The sequence below is a fragment of the Saprolegnia parasitica genome (assembly GCF_000151545.1).
Source record: "Saprolegnia parasitica CBS 223.65 unplaced genomic scaffold supercont2.170, whole genome shotgun sequence".
NCBI classification, from domain to species: domain Eukaryota; phylum Oomycota; class Saprolegniomycetes; order Saprolegniales; family Saprolegniaceae; genus Saprolegnia; species Saprolegnia parasitica.
In genome coordinates, this window is record NW_012156564.1 from 1 (window position 1) to 14,606 (window position 14,606).

General features: G+C 58.4%; 8 protein-coding genes across 8 annotated transcripts; 4 read left to right on the top strand and 4 right to left on the bottom strand.

The window, feature by feature from the left end:
• Nucleotides 1-651: 651 nt before the first annotated feature.
• SPRG_14691 (hypothetical protein) lies at nt 652-1,732 on the top strand. The gene is made up of 7 exons (XM_012354583.1): nt 652-739; nt 784-1,044; nt 1,086-1,190; nt 1,238-1,312; nt 1,357-1,467; nt 1,516-1,581; nt 1,627-1,732. The coding sequence occupies exons 1-7, from the start codon at nt 716-718 to the stop codon at nt 1,663-1,665; spliced, it is 681 nt and encodes a 226-aa protein (XP_012209973.1). The 5' UTR covers nt 652-715; the 3' UTR covers nt 1,666-1,732.
• An 87-nt stretch (nt 1,733-1,819) lies between these two features.
• Nucleotides 1,820-4,856, bottom strand: SPRG_14692 (hypothetical protein; the record flags this gene model as incomplete). The annotated part of the gene is made up of 14 exons (XM_012354584.1): nt 4,709-4,856; nt 4,477-4,666; nt 4,117-4,432; nt 3,900-4,069; nt 3,787-3,855; nt 3,607-3,740; nt 3,427-3,557; nt 3,193-3,377; nt 3,073-3,142; nt 2,906-3,021; nt 2,669-2,861; nt 2,323-2,620; nt 1,921-2,277; nt 1,820-1,876 (listed from the first exon to the last, which is right to left on the bottom strand). The coding sequence occupies exons 1-14, from the start codon at nt 4,817-4,819 to the stop codon at nt 1,820-1,822; spliced, it is 2,397 nt and encodes a 798-aa protein (XP_012209974.1). The 5' UTR covers nt 4,820-4,856.
• A 16-nt stretch (nt 4,857-4,872) lies between these two features.
• Nucleotides 4,873-5,411, bottom strand: SPRG_14693 (hypothetical protein). Its single transcript, XM_012354585.1, has one exon. The coding sequence runs from the start codon at nt 5,316-5,318 to the stop codon at nt 4,920-4,922; it is 399 nt and encodes a 132-aa protein (XP_012209975.1). The 5' UTR covers nt 5,319-5,411; the 3' UTR covers nt 4,873-4,919.
• Nucleotides 5,412-5,507: 96 nt separating this feature from the next.
• On the bottom strand, nt 5,508-6,923 carry SPRG_14694 (hypothetical protein). Its single transcript, XM_012354586.1, has 8 exons — nt 6,691-6,923; nt 6,544-6,646; nt 6,344-6,500; nt 6,230-6,302; nt 6,021-6,186; nt 5,913-5,973; nt 5,676-5,863; nt 5,508-5,624 (listed from the first exon to the last, which is right to left on the bottom strand). The coding sequence occupies exons 1-8, from the start codon at nt 6,887-6,889 to the stop codon at nt 5,546-5,548; spliced, it is 1,026 nt and encodes a 341-aa protein (XP_012209976.1). The 5' UTR covers nt 6,890-6,923; the 3' UTR covers nt 5,508-5,545.
• A 203-nt stretch (nt 6,924-7,126) lies between these two features.
• Nucleotides 7,127-7,767, top strand: SPRG_14695 (hypothetical protein; the record flags this gene model as incomplete). The annotated part of the gene is made up of 3 exons (XM_012354587.1): nt 7,127-7,268; nt 7,320-7,570; nt 7,618-7,767. The coding sequence occupies 3 exons, from the start codon at nt 7,127-7,129 to the stop codon at nt 7,741-7,743; spliced, it is 519 nt and encodes a 172-aa protein (XP_012209977.1). The 3' UTR covers nt 7,744-7,767.
• A 653-nt stretch (nt 7,768-8,420) lies between these two features.
• SPRG_14696 (hypothetical protein) lies at nt 8,421-8,955 on the top strand. Its single transcript, XM_012354588.1, has one exon. The coding sequence runs from the start codon at nt 8,447-8,449 to the stop codon at nt 8,918-8,920; it is 474 nt and encodes a 157-aa protein (XP_012209978.1). The 5' UTR covers nt 8,421-8,446; the 3' UTR covers nt 8,921-8,955.
• Nucleotides 8,956-9,694: 739 nt separating this feature from the next.
• Nucleotides 9,695-10,380, top strand: SPRG_14697 (hypothetical protein). Its single transcript, XM_012354589.1, has one exon. It carries the CDS (start codon nt 9,771-9,773, stop codon nt 10,326-10,328), a length of 558 nt encoding a protein of 185 aa, XP_012209979.1. The 5' UTR covers nt 9,695-9,770; the 3' UTR covers nt 10,329-10,380.
• A 798-nt stretch (nt 10,381-11,178) lies between these two features.
• On the bottom strand, nt 11,179-13,074 carry SPRG_14698 (hypothetical protein; the record flags this gene model as incomplete). Its single annotated transcript, XM_012354590.1, has 3 exons — nt 11,179-12,322; nt 12,379-12,488; nt 12,544-13,074. 3 exons carry the CDS (start codon nt 13,072-13,074, stop codon nt 11,179-11,181), a joined length of 1,785 nt encoding a protein of 594 aa, XP_012209980.1.
• Nucleotides 13,075-14,606: the final 1,532 nt, after the last annotated feature.

Here is a 14,606-nt window from a genome sequence, read left to right on the forward strand (position 1 = left end):
ACTTGATTATGTCCAAAAGCTTGTTGATTCCATGCCACGCCGACTCAAAGCAGTTCGCGATAACAACGGAGGTCCTACCAAGTATTAAAGTACAAGTTTCCTATCTATAATGCTTATAATTATGTGCGTTTTTGCTCTAGTCTGCTTTTAACCCCATACTTCTGAAACTGGCGATATTACGTAATCATTTCTGTACCACTGTAGGCTAGTCATTCCAACCATTAAAAAATATAATACGTGTTGTTATAAAAAATAAAATCTATTGCGACATCAATCACTAAAAACGGTTTGGTAGAGGACGGGATAGGACGTGATGAAGTTGCCAATTGGCTCCACCCAATACTTTCCCCAGGCACTGTACCTCTCCGAAATCATCTTCCCCGTCGAGGTACTCGGACGCCACGCAGCACTTTCACCAGTGACGATCCATATTCGTAGCTCTGCGCCCGAGCCTTGGCCTCCACCATGCTGGCGACGCTCTCGTTTCTTGGCTTCTGGGTCTTCATATGGCTCCCCGACGAGCCGTGGGCGCTGCGTGCAGCCTTTCTCGCCGAGTCGATGACCTGGGTAGTCGCACCTCGTCCTCGATTCGACCGACGATCAAGGAGATATGTGTGCGTAGGCCATGTCAACGTGGCTCATTTGGATGGAGCACCGCCGGAGCTTGACGACCTCGACGCTCCTGCGCTTCTTCTGGGTGTTTCGCTGGGCGCTCATGACCAAGTCCCTCTACTCGGCGGTGCGCTTTACAAGTATATGTATACCTCATCTCACACGCCGCAGATCACGTCAATGACCTCGTGGTGGGACGAGGTCGCCCACGCCAAGCTCGCGCTGCACTGCGTGGTGTACGGCAGCTTTACGTGCCTTGCCGTCTCGAGCTTTTGGACCCAGCGCGACTTGACGAATTTGTCGCCAGAAGTGCTCGCGCTGTCTCGCCAACGCATGAAGTCGATCGCGTCGATCCACGCCCACGGCAAGCAGTGGGTCCAGCAGATGTACGGGTCCCTCGACCAGTACCTCCCCCACCGCCCGCGGACGCCGGTTTGGAGTCTGGTCACTGCGTATCGTCTAACGGGCATTAGGTGCACGAGTCAATTCTGTTTCCGCCGCCGACCGACCGCGTCCGCGTCAGCATTCCGTCGTACACGATCACGCGCATGTCCTCGTCGTCCTTCGTGTCGTACAAGGTAGCGCTCTTAGCGATTAGAATCTAGAATCGAATTCCGTGGTGCAGATTCTGGTCACGACCGAAGACGAGACGTGGAGCGTGCGCCGACGGTTTAGCGACTTTGTGTTTTTACGCGACGAAGTATCGAGACGATTGCTAGAAACGAGATGTTGACAAGTGTGTAGCTGCCCGAATGCGTCAAGCTCGGCCCACTCTTCCCAGAAAAGACGCTTCTCAAGCAGTTCAACCCCAAGCGCATCGACACCCGGCGCGTCAAGCTCGAGCGCTACCTCAACGTACCCTTTGGATTGGATTTATGCTGAAAGAGATTCAAACGTCTCTAGGCCGTGCTGTCCCACCCGCACTTTGACGTGCAGAACTCGCTGGCGCTATGCGACTTCTTAGAGATGGTACGGTCATGCCATTTGGTCTAGTGTATCAAAGGTGCTGACTAGGAATATGTCGCCGACGAAGCTGTCTATCAAGTCGTGTAGATATCTTGTCGGCGGCGCACCTCGCCTCGACCCTTAATTATTCCTGGTCCGTGGGCTTAAACCCTACCCTATTCCTCGCCCATCAGAAAAGAGCGACGTAGTTTAAAATACAACGGACACAGATCAATATTGTCAATAGCTTCTTTCGCGCCGCCTACACTTGCGTGGACGGCGGCACAGCGGCCTGGGCAAGCCGCTTTGGTCGGTCCTCCTAACCGATAGCGTAAATATCCAGCATCGTGGGGCGAGGTGTACCTTGCGCAGACCTCGCAATCGCTTCTCCAGAACGATCGCAGAGGCAATGACGGGCAGGAGGAAGAAGCACATGAGGAAGAGGCAGAGTGCGATCGTCAGCAGAGCGCCGACGATGTTCGAGCAGACACTGTCGTAGAGGAGGTCGTAGCTCGCATCCAGCCATGCGCAGTCCATGCTGCAGGTCGTCGTGTTGACGTGGGTGAGGAGCGTCCCGACGACGCCTTTCTGCAGCGGCCCCAGCACCGACGTCCGCAGCTGCGTGAGGTTGCCGACGTAGGCGGTCGCAAATTCTGCAACCGACGGAATCGACGCGTTCCAGCCGGGCGAGTGCGTCCCACTGCCGCCGCTAAAGTCCGTCTACACCACGCGTCAGTTGCAGTTCCAGGGACTAGGATCTAGTACGTCGATCTGATCGAGGGCCGTGCGGATCTGCGACTCAGCGAGGTAGGTATCGTAGGCTGCCACGTATGTCGTGTAGCAAGCGGTCGCGACGCTGTTGCACGACTTGCTCATGTAGCAGCGCGGCGCGTTCGTCGTCGACTCAAAGTAGCAGGTCGATTCGCCCGACGCCTGCAAGGACGCGTGCCCGTCGGCCTCCCACGGTCGCGGAAGGTTGTCCAATGTCAGCTGCGGCGTATGCACAGCGGCCTCAGCGACCAAGTCGGCGGCAGGCGTGGTCACCCACGCCGACTCGTTGGCCCTACCCAGTCGTTCACGTTGGAAGATACATGTATGTAGAAACACGTACGCATGCAGTGTCTGGCTCAGGTTGGTCATGGCCGTCACCAAGGCTGTCAGCGGGAGCGCATTGGCTGCACCAAGTTCTTGCTCGAGCGGACAGCTGAACGCTAGCTCCTCTTCAATGCCAAGCGCCGAGAGGAGCGACGTGTTGTGAACGCATGCGTGCAGTATCTCGGACGCTTGCCCTGGCCACACGGACGCTAGATCCATTTCAGCCCATCGAACGGATGGTGTGTCGGCGTACTGCTGTTGTCCCGCAGGACTGCCACGTAATGACAGGTGTCGCTGCCAAGCATCGCAAAAATCAAGATGGCCGCCGAGAGCGCGAAGCCGCCCATGCAGACCGTCGCGCCCCAGAGCCTAGTTAGTTGGCTTGGATGAGCACGCACACGGAGCCGGACGTTTTCGCACCAGGCGCCGTTGAGAACGCGCACGAGGCAGCTCTTGCGGGAACAGTGCCCGGCGACGATGCCCACCAGCCCTACACGCCGCTCGTTGTCAGTGAGCGCAACGAATGCAAAGCAGGAAGACCCAGCGCGCAGACGGCGACGCCGAAAGCAAAGGCAGTCATGAGCGCGACCACTTGCGCCACCGAGATGGCGCTGAACGCCGAGTACGCACTGTGCACGCTGGCCTGCGTCGTCGCTGCTTTGGTCTGGACGCTTGTGAGGTACGTATCGGCACTCTCGAGCGCGGCCAGGATCGTTTCCTGGGATCTACACCCAGCGCATAAAACGATCGAGAGGGAGATGGCTGGATACGCACAGCTGGAGGCGCGAGTACAAGGTGGTCACGACGGCCTCGGTCGTTGTGTGGCTCGCATTGAAGGCATCCACGGTCGCGTTGAATACGATAGGAAACATTTCGCAGAGTGCTGGCGGGCACGTCACACACACCTACGTCCTCTGCGTGTGGCACTGTAGCAAAAGGAAGCTTCGTACGTACATCGGTCGAGTTTAACGTGCACCCGATCGGGTATGGCCCCAGGTGAGCCAAGCTAAACTCCAAATGCGCGCGCAGCGTCCAAAGCGTGGTGATGTTGTCGTTCATCCACGCACTCGTGGCTGTCGGGTTGAGCTCTACGTACACAGCTCGTGTCGTCGCGTCGGGATGGGTGGGCCTTACGCAGCTGGATCTCGACGACCGTACTGTTCAAGGCTGACGCGACATGCGCCAGCGGCTTGTCCACATTGCCTACCCATCGCTTGTGTTCCGCTGTGGCAGTATGACAAGTTTACGCGTCATCGTCTGCAGGTTGGTGAGGGACATGTCGACGGCCGAGAAGGCGCCGTTGATCCCCTTGGTGATGATTTGGTTTTGAGTGAACGCGAATGCCGCACAGAGCGCGACGGCCGTTGCAGAAAAGCCGTAGACGAGCACCGGCCGAGAGCGCTCGGCCCGCGTGTAGCTACACGTGGCATTAGGGTTGGGGGTGGAAGGGGTGGACGGCCCTACCCGTGGCGGTGCGGTCGGTTGCCGTAGCAGCGGTCGCAGCCGCAGCGCAAAATGAGAAAGACCACCGTCACGAGAAACACGAGCGTCGCTAGGAAGACGCCGGGGATCGCGTACGGTACAAAAGACTTGGGGTACGCGGAGGTGACCCACGCCGACGCGGCCCGGAGGTTCGCCTCCGTGTAGTGGGGCGTGCGGTTGACCATGGGCGGCGGCCAGTAGCAGTTGGCCGCGCGCTCGCAGAGGCCTTGGTCAAAGCAGTTGCCGTCGCCGCCAACGCGAAAGCAAAGCGTGCCGTTCAAGACCGCGCTCGGGTCGTCTACGATCTCGTCCAGATACATGCTTGCACCCGAGGATACGTACCGCGCGCCACGCAGCGCTGCTTGTCGCTGGCCGAGAGCATGGTGTCGCAGGCGTACACCGCGATCGCGTGGAGCGAGTTGCGGAACCAGCTGTCCGTGTAGCCGCGGATGCTGTCGACGCGTTCAAAGAGCGCGGTGGCCGCGCCTTTGGTCGAGACGGCGTCTTGGGCAAAGCTCATCAGCGACGTCGACTAGTTAGTCCAATCAGAGATAGCGGAAGAAAGGCCATGTACGGTCGTGGCCGGTGTGAGCGTTGAGGACGAGGCAAAGACATCGTTCTGCGTCGTCAGCGTTAGGCAGGTGGCGCTGCCGGGCAAGAGCTCGCTGGCGCTGCAGCTCGTCATGCCAACGACTATGATCGAAAGTGCGGTCTATTTACAGCGATATAGCTATTCTTGATAACGACCAAGTCCCAGGCGCGTTACCCACAAGCTACTGCCTCGATCAAGGGCCACCCCCTTGCGTACGCGTTCCAGGCAGACTCAGTGGACCTCTGCTCGCGCGTGCAGCGTTGCAAAGGGGTGGCAAACATGGTGGTCGCCGGATCACCCTGTATGCAAGCACGTGCGACATCACCAGGCGTCGACAAGGTGTGGTTTTTGTAGTGCAGCTGAAGCGCACGATGAGCAGAGGAGGAGCTGCGATCACCGTCAAGTCGCGGCCCTCATTGGCCGCCACCGGTGGCAAGATATGACCTTGTCCCTTGTCTAGATCGCGGGTCCCACGACGTCTACTACTGAAGAGAACGTCTGCTGCAGCGACCTCGTGGGCAACCGCTTCGAGAGCGTCTCGAGCTCGCCGCCACACACATCTGCCGCGCGCCATGGACGCTTGCACCAGCATTCCCAAGAAGACCACTCGGGCACGACGCACAACAAAACATCTAGGGCACTGTATGTCATACTTTGATTGAATGTAACGTATCTTGACGCTTTCCACGTGGCGCGCTGCGGCGCCGTTTCGACTTTGCACTTTGGCTGCGAGGCAAGTTCAGCCGAGTTTACTACTAAGCAACTACTACAGAGAGGAACCATGCACGTGTCTTCTACTAGCCATATTACGTAGGCGTCCTAGTCGTCGTCTTCGGAATCCGAGAGTGTCATGCGGATCTTGGGCACTTGCTCCGACTCCGAGTCGGAGGCGTCCGACCTACCACACCATCTGCATGAGACGCCAAAGCCAAGGAAGACACGTCGATACCCTTCGTCGCTGGAGCTCGAACTCTCGGAGCTGGCCTCGTCCGGCGCGTCGTCGAGCCGCGGCTTCTTATCAACATGTCCAGGAGTTTTTTCATCCAGCTTGGCACGGAGCTGCTCCATGTACACGGGCGGGATGGGCTGCTCGTTGATGGCCTTGAGGATGTGCCCGGGCACCTCGATGCCATGTTCCTACAACACCAATCCAGTCGTCACCAGATGACCATAATAGCATGCGTACCGCAAAGACGGACGGGCCACGAAGGCGCACGAGTGCTTCGGCCGGCAAGTCGATCGGGTCGCTACATCGGGCAATGAGAGATCCATCTACCCGAGATAGATCGAATACCCTGGCTTCCACCCTGGCGGAATGAGTTTGCTAATCTCCTCGTCCGAGATACCGAGGCCGATGCGAACGTCGCCGACAGCCGACGGAACGCCGGCCGACGACGCGTCCAGTGACCGCTTCGTGGACGTATACGACGAGGTCTCCTTCGTCACGATCGAGTCGATGACTAGCATGAGAGCATGAGGTCATGGAGGATAGGAGGCGCCTACTGCCGCGACTGAGAACGCCAGCGCGCATCATCTCTGGCGTCGGTGCCGGCGGCATAAAGCCAAACATCGGATACTACGGCATGCATGAGTTCGATGTAGTGTGAAGGAACGTACCCCTGGCTGCCAGCCCGCGGGCGCGCTCGACGTCGACGCCACTTTGTGGGCATACGCAATGATGTCCTGGGGCTTCATGTGGGACGTCGTCGACGACGCCTTGGCGTTCGAGAGCACGCGGCGGTGCTTGAGCAGCACGTTGGAGATGGCCTTTTGCCTAGGCGCGCATGAGCAAGTCGCGTCGACGAGCGGCCACGGACCCGCCTCGGAGCTCTCGGGCGTACTGCACGATCTTGGCTTCCTTCTCTGCGATCTGCGCCTTGATGTTGTCGAGCTCCTTCTGTGCGGCCTGGTGCGCGTTCACTACCGAGGCCATGAGCCCACGCGGCGCGGCGCGAGTACGCTACGCTGCTTGACGGTCTGCAGGAGGACTCGGTCCTTCTTGAGGATGGCCTCGAAGAGCGAGTCCGTCGTGCGCAGGATCGTCGGCGTCGTGTTGGATGACGCATGCGAGAGCGACTCGAGCAGCTTGTACGCGATGAAGCGGTGCTCGTTCAGGCAGACGTCCACGCGGTCGCGCATGCTGGCGCTGCTGCTGCCGGCCATGGGTTACCGGTGGAACAATGGGACACTACAAATCCGATATTTTATGCTCACTTGGCTATTGTATGTAGATCGCAGTTTTTAATTCCAGGAGGTTTGTCCCCAGTGCGCTGCAGAATGGCTAAACCAACGCACCCTTAAAGGCTAAAAGGACCCATGCTACGATCGCCGTGGAACTGTAAGTGGCGTGTTTTTAGGGACCTACGGCAGGTTGGGTATATCCCACGTGGATATTTCGCGATGGATTTGGTCTGCGGCAGCGGTGACCGCGTCCCGCTGCGGGAGGCCGCCGCCTACCTCCGCTTCCAGCGCGCTTCCAGCGGATCGTCCGTCAAGGAGCTCCTCCATGGCGCGTCGCTCTCGGCTACGCCCGTGGCATCCGGTACCTTTATGAGCGTCGCGTGATGGCATGGGTTGATGCGTCGTCGTGTAGCCGTCGCCTCGAAGGAGAAGCAGACGTACTTGGCCAAGCGGCGTCAGTACCTGCAGCGGCGCCAGGAAGAAAAGTCGTACAACCAGATGCTTGGCAAGCTCGAGCGGCCCAAGGCGGACTCGGACATGCAGCGCGAGATGAAGTCGGTCTCGCAGCACCTCTCCATCGGCGCCAACATGATTGCCGGCATGGCGACGGCGTTCTTCGTCGCTTACTACATCGCCCGCAGCGTCACGGACAACGAAACCTCGGTGCGCCATCCCTCTTGGCTCCTAGCATCGTCATGCCTATGTACTAGCGTCTGCTCATGGGCCTCGCCGCCACGATTGCCATGATGGTCGTCGAGATGGTGCTGTATATCACCCGCTCAACCAAGCAGGAGGAGCTCGCACGCCGGCAGCGAAAGAGCGAAGGGCGCACGTAAGGGCGAAGGAGCTGTTTTGTTTCATCTGCCTTTGGCCGCATTCAATGCAAGCTTCCGACAGCGGCTTCAATGTAATACGCAAGACGAGACAGCTTGCAGCCGATGCGTAGAGGCTTGGAGCTCCTTGATCTAGATTGTCCGGGAGCTTAGCCCAGGATGCTGTGTGCATTGTATCGTGTGTCGCTGCCGTCATCATTGTCGCTAGCCATCCGAGGCGACGCTGGAGGGTACTAGCTGTCGCCTTCTCGCGAGTGCAACCTCGCAGCTAGCAACGATTGGGACGAGCAAGACAACCGCAACCACAAGCCGTCTACCTACCTCGGCTCTCTAGCGTCGAATCTTTCTGGGTACGCATTACCATCGTGCCATGTGGCTTCCAAAAGATCGGTTTACGTCTGAGTCGAAGCCGGGCAGGGTTCTCCTAGCGACGTGAATCTGAGGAACTCAGGCAGTAGAGACGATGCGATGCGCCCGACGCTCGCCGGCAGGCGACGCCTCGAACGCTTCAGCCTCGCGCGTCTCGGGAACTGGCCGCGTCCCTGCTGCCAACGCGTCGGACGCACGCACACGAATCTCGCCATCTGCCCGACGTACTGGCTCCACGCGGCCTCTCCGGCTGCCACGTCACCATACAAAAACCAAATGGTTTATGGAACACGCTTTTCCGGGTGTTCCATCAGTCGCCAATCGTGGGCGGAGCGTCATGGACCTCGGGACCATTGCGCATGGGATGCTCTCGGCGCGGTGCCGCATCACGGGCGCGAGCATCTGCCGGCGTAAGACCCGCGGCTTCCACCTCTCGGCCCACACGGTCGTCTACCACGTCAAGGTCGTCGCGGCCAACGGCGACAAGTACGTCCTCGACTGGTCGCACGACGACTTTGCGCGGCTGTACAAGCGCCTGCGGGCTCTGGACGCGAGCCTGAAAACGGCGATCGCAGCGTTTCCGTGCCCCAAGCGAACGCTCTTCTTTGGTCGCCACGACGCGCTGAGCATCAAGGGCATGTGCGGGCAGCTCGAGTGCCACCTCGTCGCAATCCTCAAGATTGGCGCGCAGTGCGCAGCGACCTCGCGCCCTCTGCAAGCATCGCTCGACGCTTGCTTGCTCTGTGTGATCGCATCGACCGTGCAGCCCGCCAAAAACGACCTATTTAACGCTTCGTTGCCACCAGCGTGAGCAAGCAAATACTATCTTGTTGTACTCCGTCTTAGACACCGACGCTGTCGTTTGAAAGACGTAAAACAGGTCAAATAACGAGGCCTTTGATGAGAGCCAACCCCGAAGTGGAGGTGAGGCGCTTCGTCGCGTGGCCCGTAGCAGCGCGCACAGTTATAGCGTTGACGAGGCGAGCGGCAAGGACAATGGTACAGTACACGTCACTGGCTTGATGTGCAACATGAAGGCGCTGCTGCTACTAGAGTGGCACCGCGCTGTTCAAGGTAATGGACCATGGAAGTTGAACGAACAACGCCGGTAGTACGCTCATCAGCACCCACTGCGAGCTCCCTTCTCTCTCCCGTGTTCTCTCTGGCATCCTAGGCTGCCACGCGTCCTTATGACTTTGAATCGAACGACGCGTCGAAATGCAGCACACCTATATGTCTGGGCAGCGAGCGAGGCAGCGGTAGCGGGCAGTTGTCAATGAGAGAAAGGGAAGCCGTGCTCTGTACACTATGAGGTGCGACGTCCCAGCTCGTCCCTGCACCCTGGCGTGCCACGATGTGGCTCGAGGCGCCACATCCGCAGATCCGACACGTCGAAATGGATGCGGCTGCCAGATGTTTTAGAGCCACCTTCCTCGCACTCCGGTTGACTAGGCAGTCCATCGTCTCAGCTGGTTTTGTATGGACCAGTCGTTATGTTTTAGGGGGTCCCTCGTCTTCCATGCGATACAAACAATAGCATCATAGTGGGGGATTCCTGTAGGGGGTCCCATTAAAAAAGCGGCCACGACCACCCTTTGTGATGTGTCGAGTGACCCAACAACATCCAACGCCTTCCGTGGATCCTCTCACTTCTCCATTTGATGGCCGGTGCGAGCATGCGTCGGCAGCTCAGCTCGAGCAATCTCGACGACATGTACATCGTGCGCGGGCTCGAGATCGCCAACTGCCGCATCACGGGCACCAGCATGGTCAAGCGCAAGGGCTTCCTCGCCAAGCACTCGATCGTCTACCACGTCAAGGTCATTAGCGGCAGCCACGTCTACGTCGTCGACTGCGTCTACGAGGACTTTGCGCGCTTCTACAAGGCGCTGCGGACGGCGCCCAAGTCGGCGACAGCGTTTCTCCAGTCGATCGCGGGTTTTCCGTGCCCGAAAAAATCGCTCTTCGGCCACCGCGACGCGCTCGTCATCAAGGGCATGTGCGGCCAGTTGGAAAATCACTTGACCAACGTGCTTCGCCTGTGCCATATCCACAGCGCTGCGCAGCCCGCGCTCAAGGAGCACGTCAACGCGTGCATCATCGCGTTTGTGACGCATCTCGATCCCATTCACGCGCCACGGGGCCGCTGCCACCCGGTGTTGAGCCCGCACACGCAGGCAAACGCGGTGCGCCGGTGCCTCTCGTCTACCGTCGTGTAGCCGCGACCCTTATTTATTCCCAATGTCTATAATACTACGAGCATCCATCGACCGTAGCGACGACTATGTAGTATACCGGTACTTGAAAGGATATTGGTGGCCAGGATGGTTGGAGAAATTCAGTAGATGCACCAAGATACCTACCGCGGTGCCAATCCTCTGCATCACGTCCTTCGGGTGGCTACTTTTAGCGACATGCGTTTTCGAGTCCGGGGCAATCCTTGCCGGGTCCAGTCTACCCTAGATCGACTAAAAAGAAAGCTAGATCGACTACGATCTACTAGTAAGCCGCTTCGGTGGGCCACTACCGCACGTTTCGGACGAGGATCGTTCGCCGATGTGCCATTGTTCAACTAGGGCCGCGAGATACCAACCACACGTGTCGTTTTTGTTGTTGAAGTGGGTCTTCTATTACTATAGATAAAACTATGCTAAATAAAATTGTCGGACTTTCTTCGTTGTGTGTACTCGGTTGAGGGACTTGGTTTAGGCAGGCGGAGGCAGGAGCGCGATCCGCGGGACAAGGCGCTGGCGCGGCCACTCGTGGTGGGCGAGGAGCCGGAGAAGCCGACGAAGAGCAGGCTGCTCGGGCTCTTGTACGAGGCTGTGGTGCACGTGCAGTTGAGCGACGCGTGCCACCTTGACGGCGATCGTCCATGGACTTGGCAGCGGTAGGTCGGCGCGAAAGACGCGATCGTTCCGGACTCGCCAGACGTTGAACCAGACTCGCCAGACGTTGAACCAGCACGTGTCGTCTTGTACAAATATATTATATTTCTTTACCTTTTGGTCTACACACGGGTGGCCAACTGTATATACATAAAACGTCCATGGCGGTTACATCCTGGTCTTAAACGTGCTGAAACTGCCAGCCCTTGGGCTTGAAGCTGCACCAGATCGAGCGACCGACGCTGTATTGGTACCCAGGCGCGAACCGGTCGACGGGATTCGTGCGGACGAGAAGCAGCGATAGAAGGCCAATACCGGCACCGATCGCAAACATCGGCAGCGCGGTTTCGTACGCATTGAGAATCGAGTGGTGGGTTTTGGCGGCGTCAAAGAGGCTCGAGAACCCGAGGCCGCCGCCAACGCCAGCGATGGACCAGCACGTGAGGATGATGCCATGGAGCGCGCCGATGTTGAAGGCGCCAAACATGTCGCAGAGAAAGCACGGGATCGTGCCAAAGCCGCCGCCGTAGACAAAGGTGAGCGTCCAGACGAGCGCTTGAAACGCCACGTGGTCTTTTGTGCGCAGCGCGCTCCGTAGAAGAAGCGCCACGAGGAGCTGGACGCAGAGGTTGACGCCAAAGATGAGCTTGCGGCCCGTGGCCGGGTTGAGACCGCCGAGACGAATGACGATGTCGGACGCCATCGGCCACAAGAGCCGACCGGCAAAGTTGAAGATGCCGTTGTAGCTCACCATGAGCTCGGCGCGGTCGACGTCGGCGGTCGTCGGCGCGGTGGCGTTACCGCTGAAGACGCGCAAGTCCGTGTCTTTTAGCCGCGATAGCATGACGAGGCCAAAGATAGAGGCGAAGAGAAACATGCACCAGAGAAACACAAAGTCGGGCGAGAAGAGACACTGCACGAGCGAGAGCTGCTTGACGCGCTGAAAGTAAAAGAGCTCGGCGTCGTCCAGGTCGCACTCGCGGTAGTACTCATGCGGGTGCGGCTCGCCCTCGGCGATCGGCGTCCGGTTGAGATCGTCTTCGGCGACCGGGATGCTCGCGAGGTCCTCGGGCACGAAGAGAATCACGTGGCCGCACTCGTCCTGGCGCGGCCGGCGGCTCTTGAGCGAGCCGTCACGGTCGTCATCCGCGCTTCCGATTGTTTGGCCGTGGGCGAGCAGGTTGACGCGCTCGTGGTTGATGCCGTGCATGTCCTTGCCGTGGGCGATGAACCCCGACGGCGGGTTGCGCATGACCATGGCGCAAAAATACAACACGAGACTCATGATAAGTCCAAAGGCGGGAAACGAGAGGTACAGCGGGACCCTACCCACCAATAACGAGGGTTAGGGTGTGACGAAAAGCAGGGGTAGATCGCGTACTGGTGGGCTTGAAGCGGAAACGGGAACGCCACGGCCCACAAGACGGGCCCGGCGCCAAAGCCACACACTGCAAACCCGGACGCAGTTCCGCGCAAGTCGGGAAACCATTTCTACAACAATTTTGAACATCTGAAAAATGGAAGAAATCACACACAAAAAACGTACTTGGAGCGTGGCAATCGGGGAGCAGTAGCAGAGACCCATGCCTGTGCCGGCGACAACACCGTACGAGAGGTAGACGCCGACCATGCTTTTCATCGCGATCGCAAGGCCCGTCCCGAGATGGCCCAATAGAAAGAGCGTCGTTGCGAAAGTGATCGCGCAGCGCGGCCCGACACGCTCGAGCCACGGACCGAGGATCGCCGCCGAGACGCCAAAGCAGCCGCTCGCGATGTAGAAGGCGAGGACGGCGCGGCCGGCGTTGGCGTCGCCCGTGATGTAGTCGTCAATGTACGCATTGTAGACTGACCAGGCGTATAGCGAGCCAAGGCAAAACTGCGAGAGAAAGGCCGCGACGAAGATGTGCCAGCGGCTAAAACGCACGCAGTGCGAGACGTAGAAGGTGTCGGGCGTTCGCAGCGCCGGGAGACAGAAGAGGTACCGCTCGGCGCTGGTTTCGGCGGCCGACTTGGTCGTCGGGTGCACCGTATAGTGGCGTTGAATCCCGTTGCAGACGCTGTGGAAGACGGCTGGCATCGACGCGTTCAATTGAAATCTGGTTGCCGTTTTCTTCTCTTGTCGTCGATGCCACTCGTCGGCAAGCAACAGATGCTACGACCGACGTGATGCGTACCCAAGTGCCACCCGGTTTTGCGTGCTGCCACGTAAGGATCAGGACCCAGTATTTTATTCATTTAAATATATATATACGGGACGACCAAGCCGCTCGACCAGACAAAGCAAGTGAGTGATCGACCCGTTGCAAGGCTTGGTCCATCGAGAATTGTGCGATGGTGCAAACACGAAGAGCGTGGACGTAGCGTGTCTTTGACGCCAGCTACTCGCTGCGTTGACGGGATAGGGGGCGTCGCAACGCAATGACCAATCAGAGCGCGGTAGCGTTATGTGTATCTTGTCATCCGCGGCGGTCGATGAGGACATCGTCTGGTCTGCGTATCCGATTGGCCGGCGTTGCATCTGCTTGAAGAGAAAATTGTGAGGCTGGGAGCAAAGCTACTCCGCAAAGCTACTTTGCCGTAGCGAAACCAAGAATTCCCAAGCGATCCAAGAACGAATCAACGCCATGGATCAACGCTCGAGCGATAAGATGGAGAGTGCTCGGGACGACACGTGTGCAAGAGAGTGTCTTTACGCTACAAAGGTTGCGCTGGAGAGCGTGTACGCTGCTGGGAAGCCTGACAGTTGGCTGCAATTCTCAGGGCAAGGGACACCACATGGCGTTCACAGGTGCACGTGTTGCTGTCGTCCGCGACGCACTGCAACCCAAGCTTCCTCTATGACACGCATCCGACACCGCGTGATTTGTAACAAGATCCCGGATGTCCCGTCAATAGCCCGTCCATAGCCCCTTGAGGGCTGCAAGCTGTGGCCGCATGGTCATGGGCCTTTCTAGAGCACAGTAGTCTTTTCGAAATGAGTAATATAAACACTCGTCTCTGCTTCCGTCAACGACACTGTAGCGTCGCGCTCGATGATCTACTTTTTTCTAGGCCGACCACTGTCCGCGCTGCGGGTTACTTGGCAATCGCTGACAGGATACTCGGTGAAACTCATCCTGGCCCATCCCCTTGCTGGTCGTTGGTTGGTCGACGCCGTTTGGTTTTGAACATACCCGGTCTAGTGGATTCAGTAAAAGTCATGTTGCCTCCGTGCGCATGACGAGGCGGTCTGCTGTCTGTGCATGAACGACCTGTGTGCCAACATTCATCGCTCGTCCAAATGTACTCTGCAGCCGAGTGCTTTCACCAGAGCAAACGAGTCCTCAAGAACGCCGTCGTCCGTCTCCGAAGGGAGAAGCGTTCCCTCCCTACTGCAAGGTAGTAGTGCGAGACGAAGGGGTGCGAAGATCGCAAATCAGACGCCAGACCCTTTAAAATCCAGCGGTGGCCAACGTCGACCTCTGCACGCCTTTATGAAGGTCTTGCTACCGCTACAAACATGCAGCTTCAAGGTCGACTATGCCAGCTCAGCGCTCCAGGTACATGCGTTTCCGCGCGCATACCTTTTGACTACATCCGCAGAGCGGGTTTCAATGTAGCGCACGTGGG

Excerpts from the sequence above, each read along its gene's own strand:
- SPRG_14696 (XM_012354588.1), top strand. The coding sequence starts at position 8,447 with ATGGACCTCGGGACCATTGCGCATGGGATGCTCTCGGCGCGGTGCCGC.
- SPRG_14693 (XM_012354585.1), bottom strand. The coding sequence starts at position 5,318 with ATGCTGGTGCAAGCGTCCATGGCGCGCGGCAGATGTGTGTGGCGGCGA.
- SPRG_14697 (XM_012354589.1), top strand. The coding sequence starts at position 9,771 with ATGGCCGGTGCGAGCATGCGTCGGCAGCTCAGCTCGAGCAATCTCGAC.
- SPRG_14691 (XM_012354583.1), top strand. The coding sequence starts at position 716 with ATGACCAAGTCCCTCTACTCGGCG. Across the intron at positions 1,468-1,515 it reads AGCTCGAGCGCTACCTCAAC|GCCGTGCTGTCCCACCCGCA; the intron begins GTACCCTTTGGA and ends AAACGTCTCTAG. Across the intron at positions 1,582-1,626 it reads TATGCGACTTCTTAGAGATG|GAATATGTCGCCGACGAAGC; the intron begins GTACGGTCATGC and ends GGTGCTGACTAG.
- SPRG_14694 (XM_012354586.1), bottom strand. The coding sequence starts at position 6,889 with ATGGCCGGCAGCAGCAGCGCCAGCATGCGCGACCGCGTGGACGTCTGC. Across the intron at positions 6,647-6,690 it reads CCTGCAGACCGTCAAGCAGC|TGAACGCGCACCAGGCCGCA; the intron begins GTAGCGTACTCG and ends TGGCCTCGGTAG. Across the intron at positions 5,625-5,675 it reads TCGAGCTCCAGCGACGAAGG|GTCGGACGCCTCCGACTCGG; the intron begins GTATCGACGTGT and ends ATGGTGTGGTAG.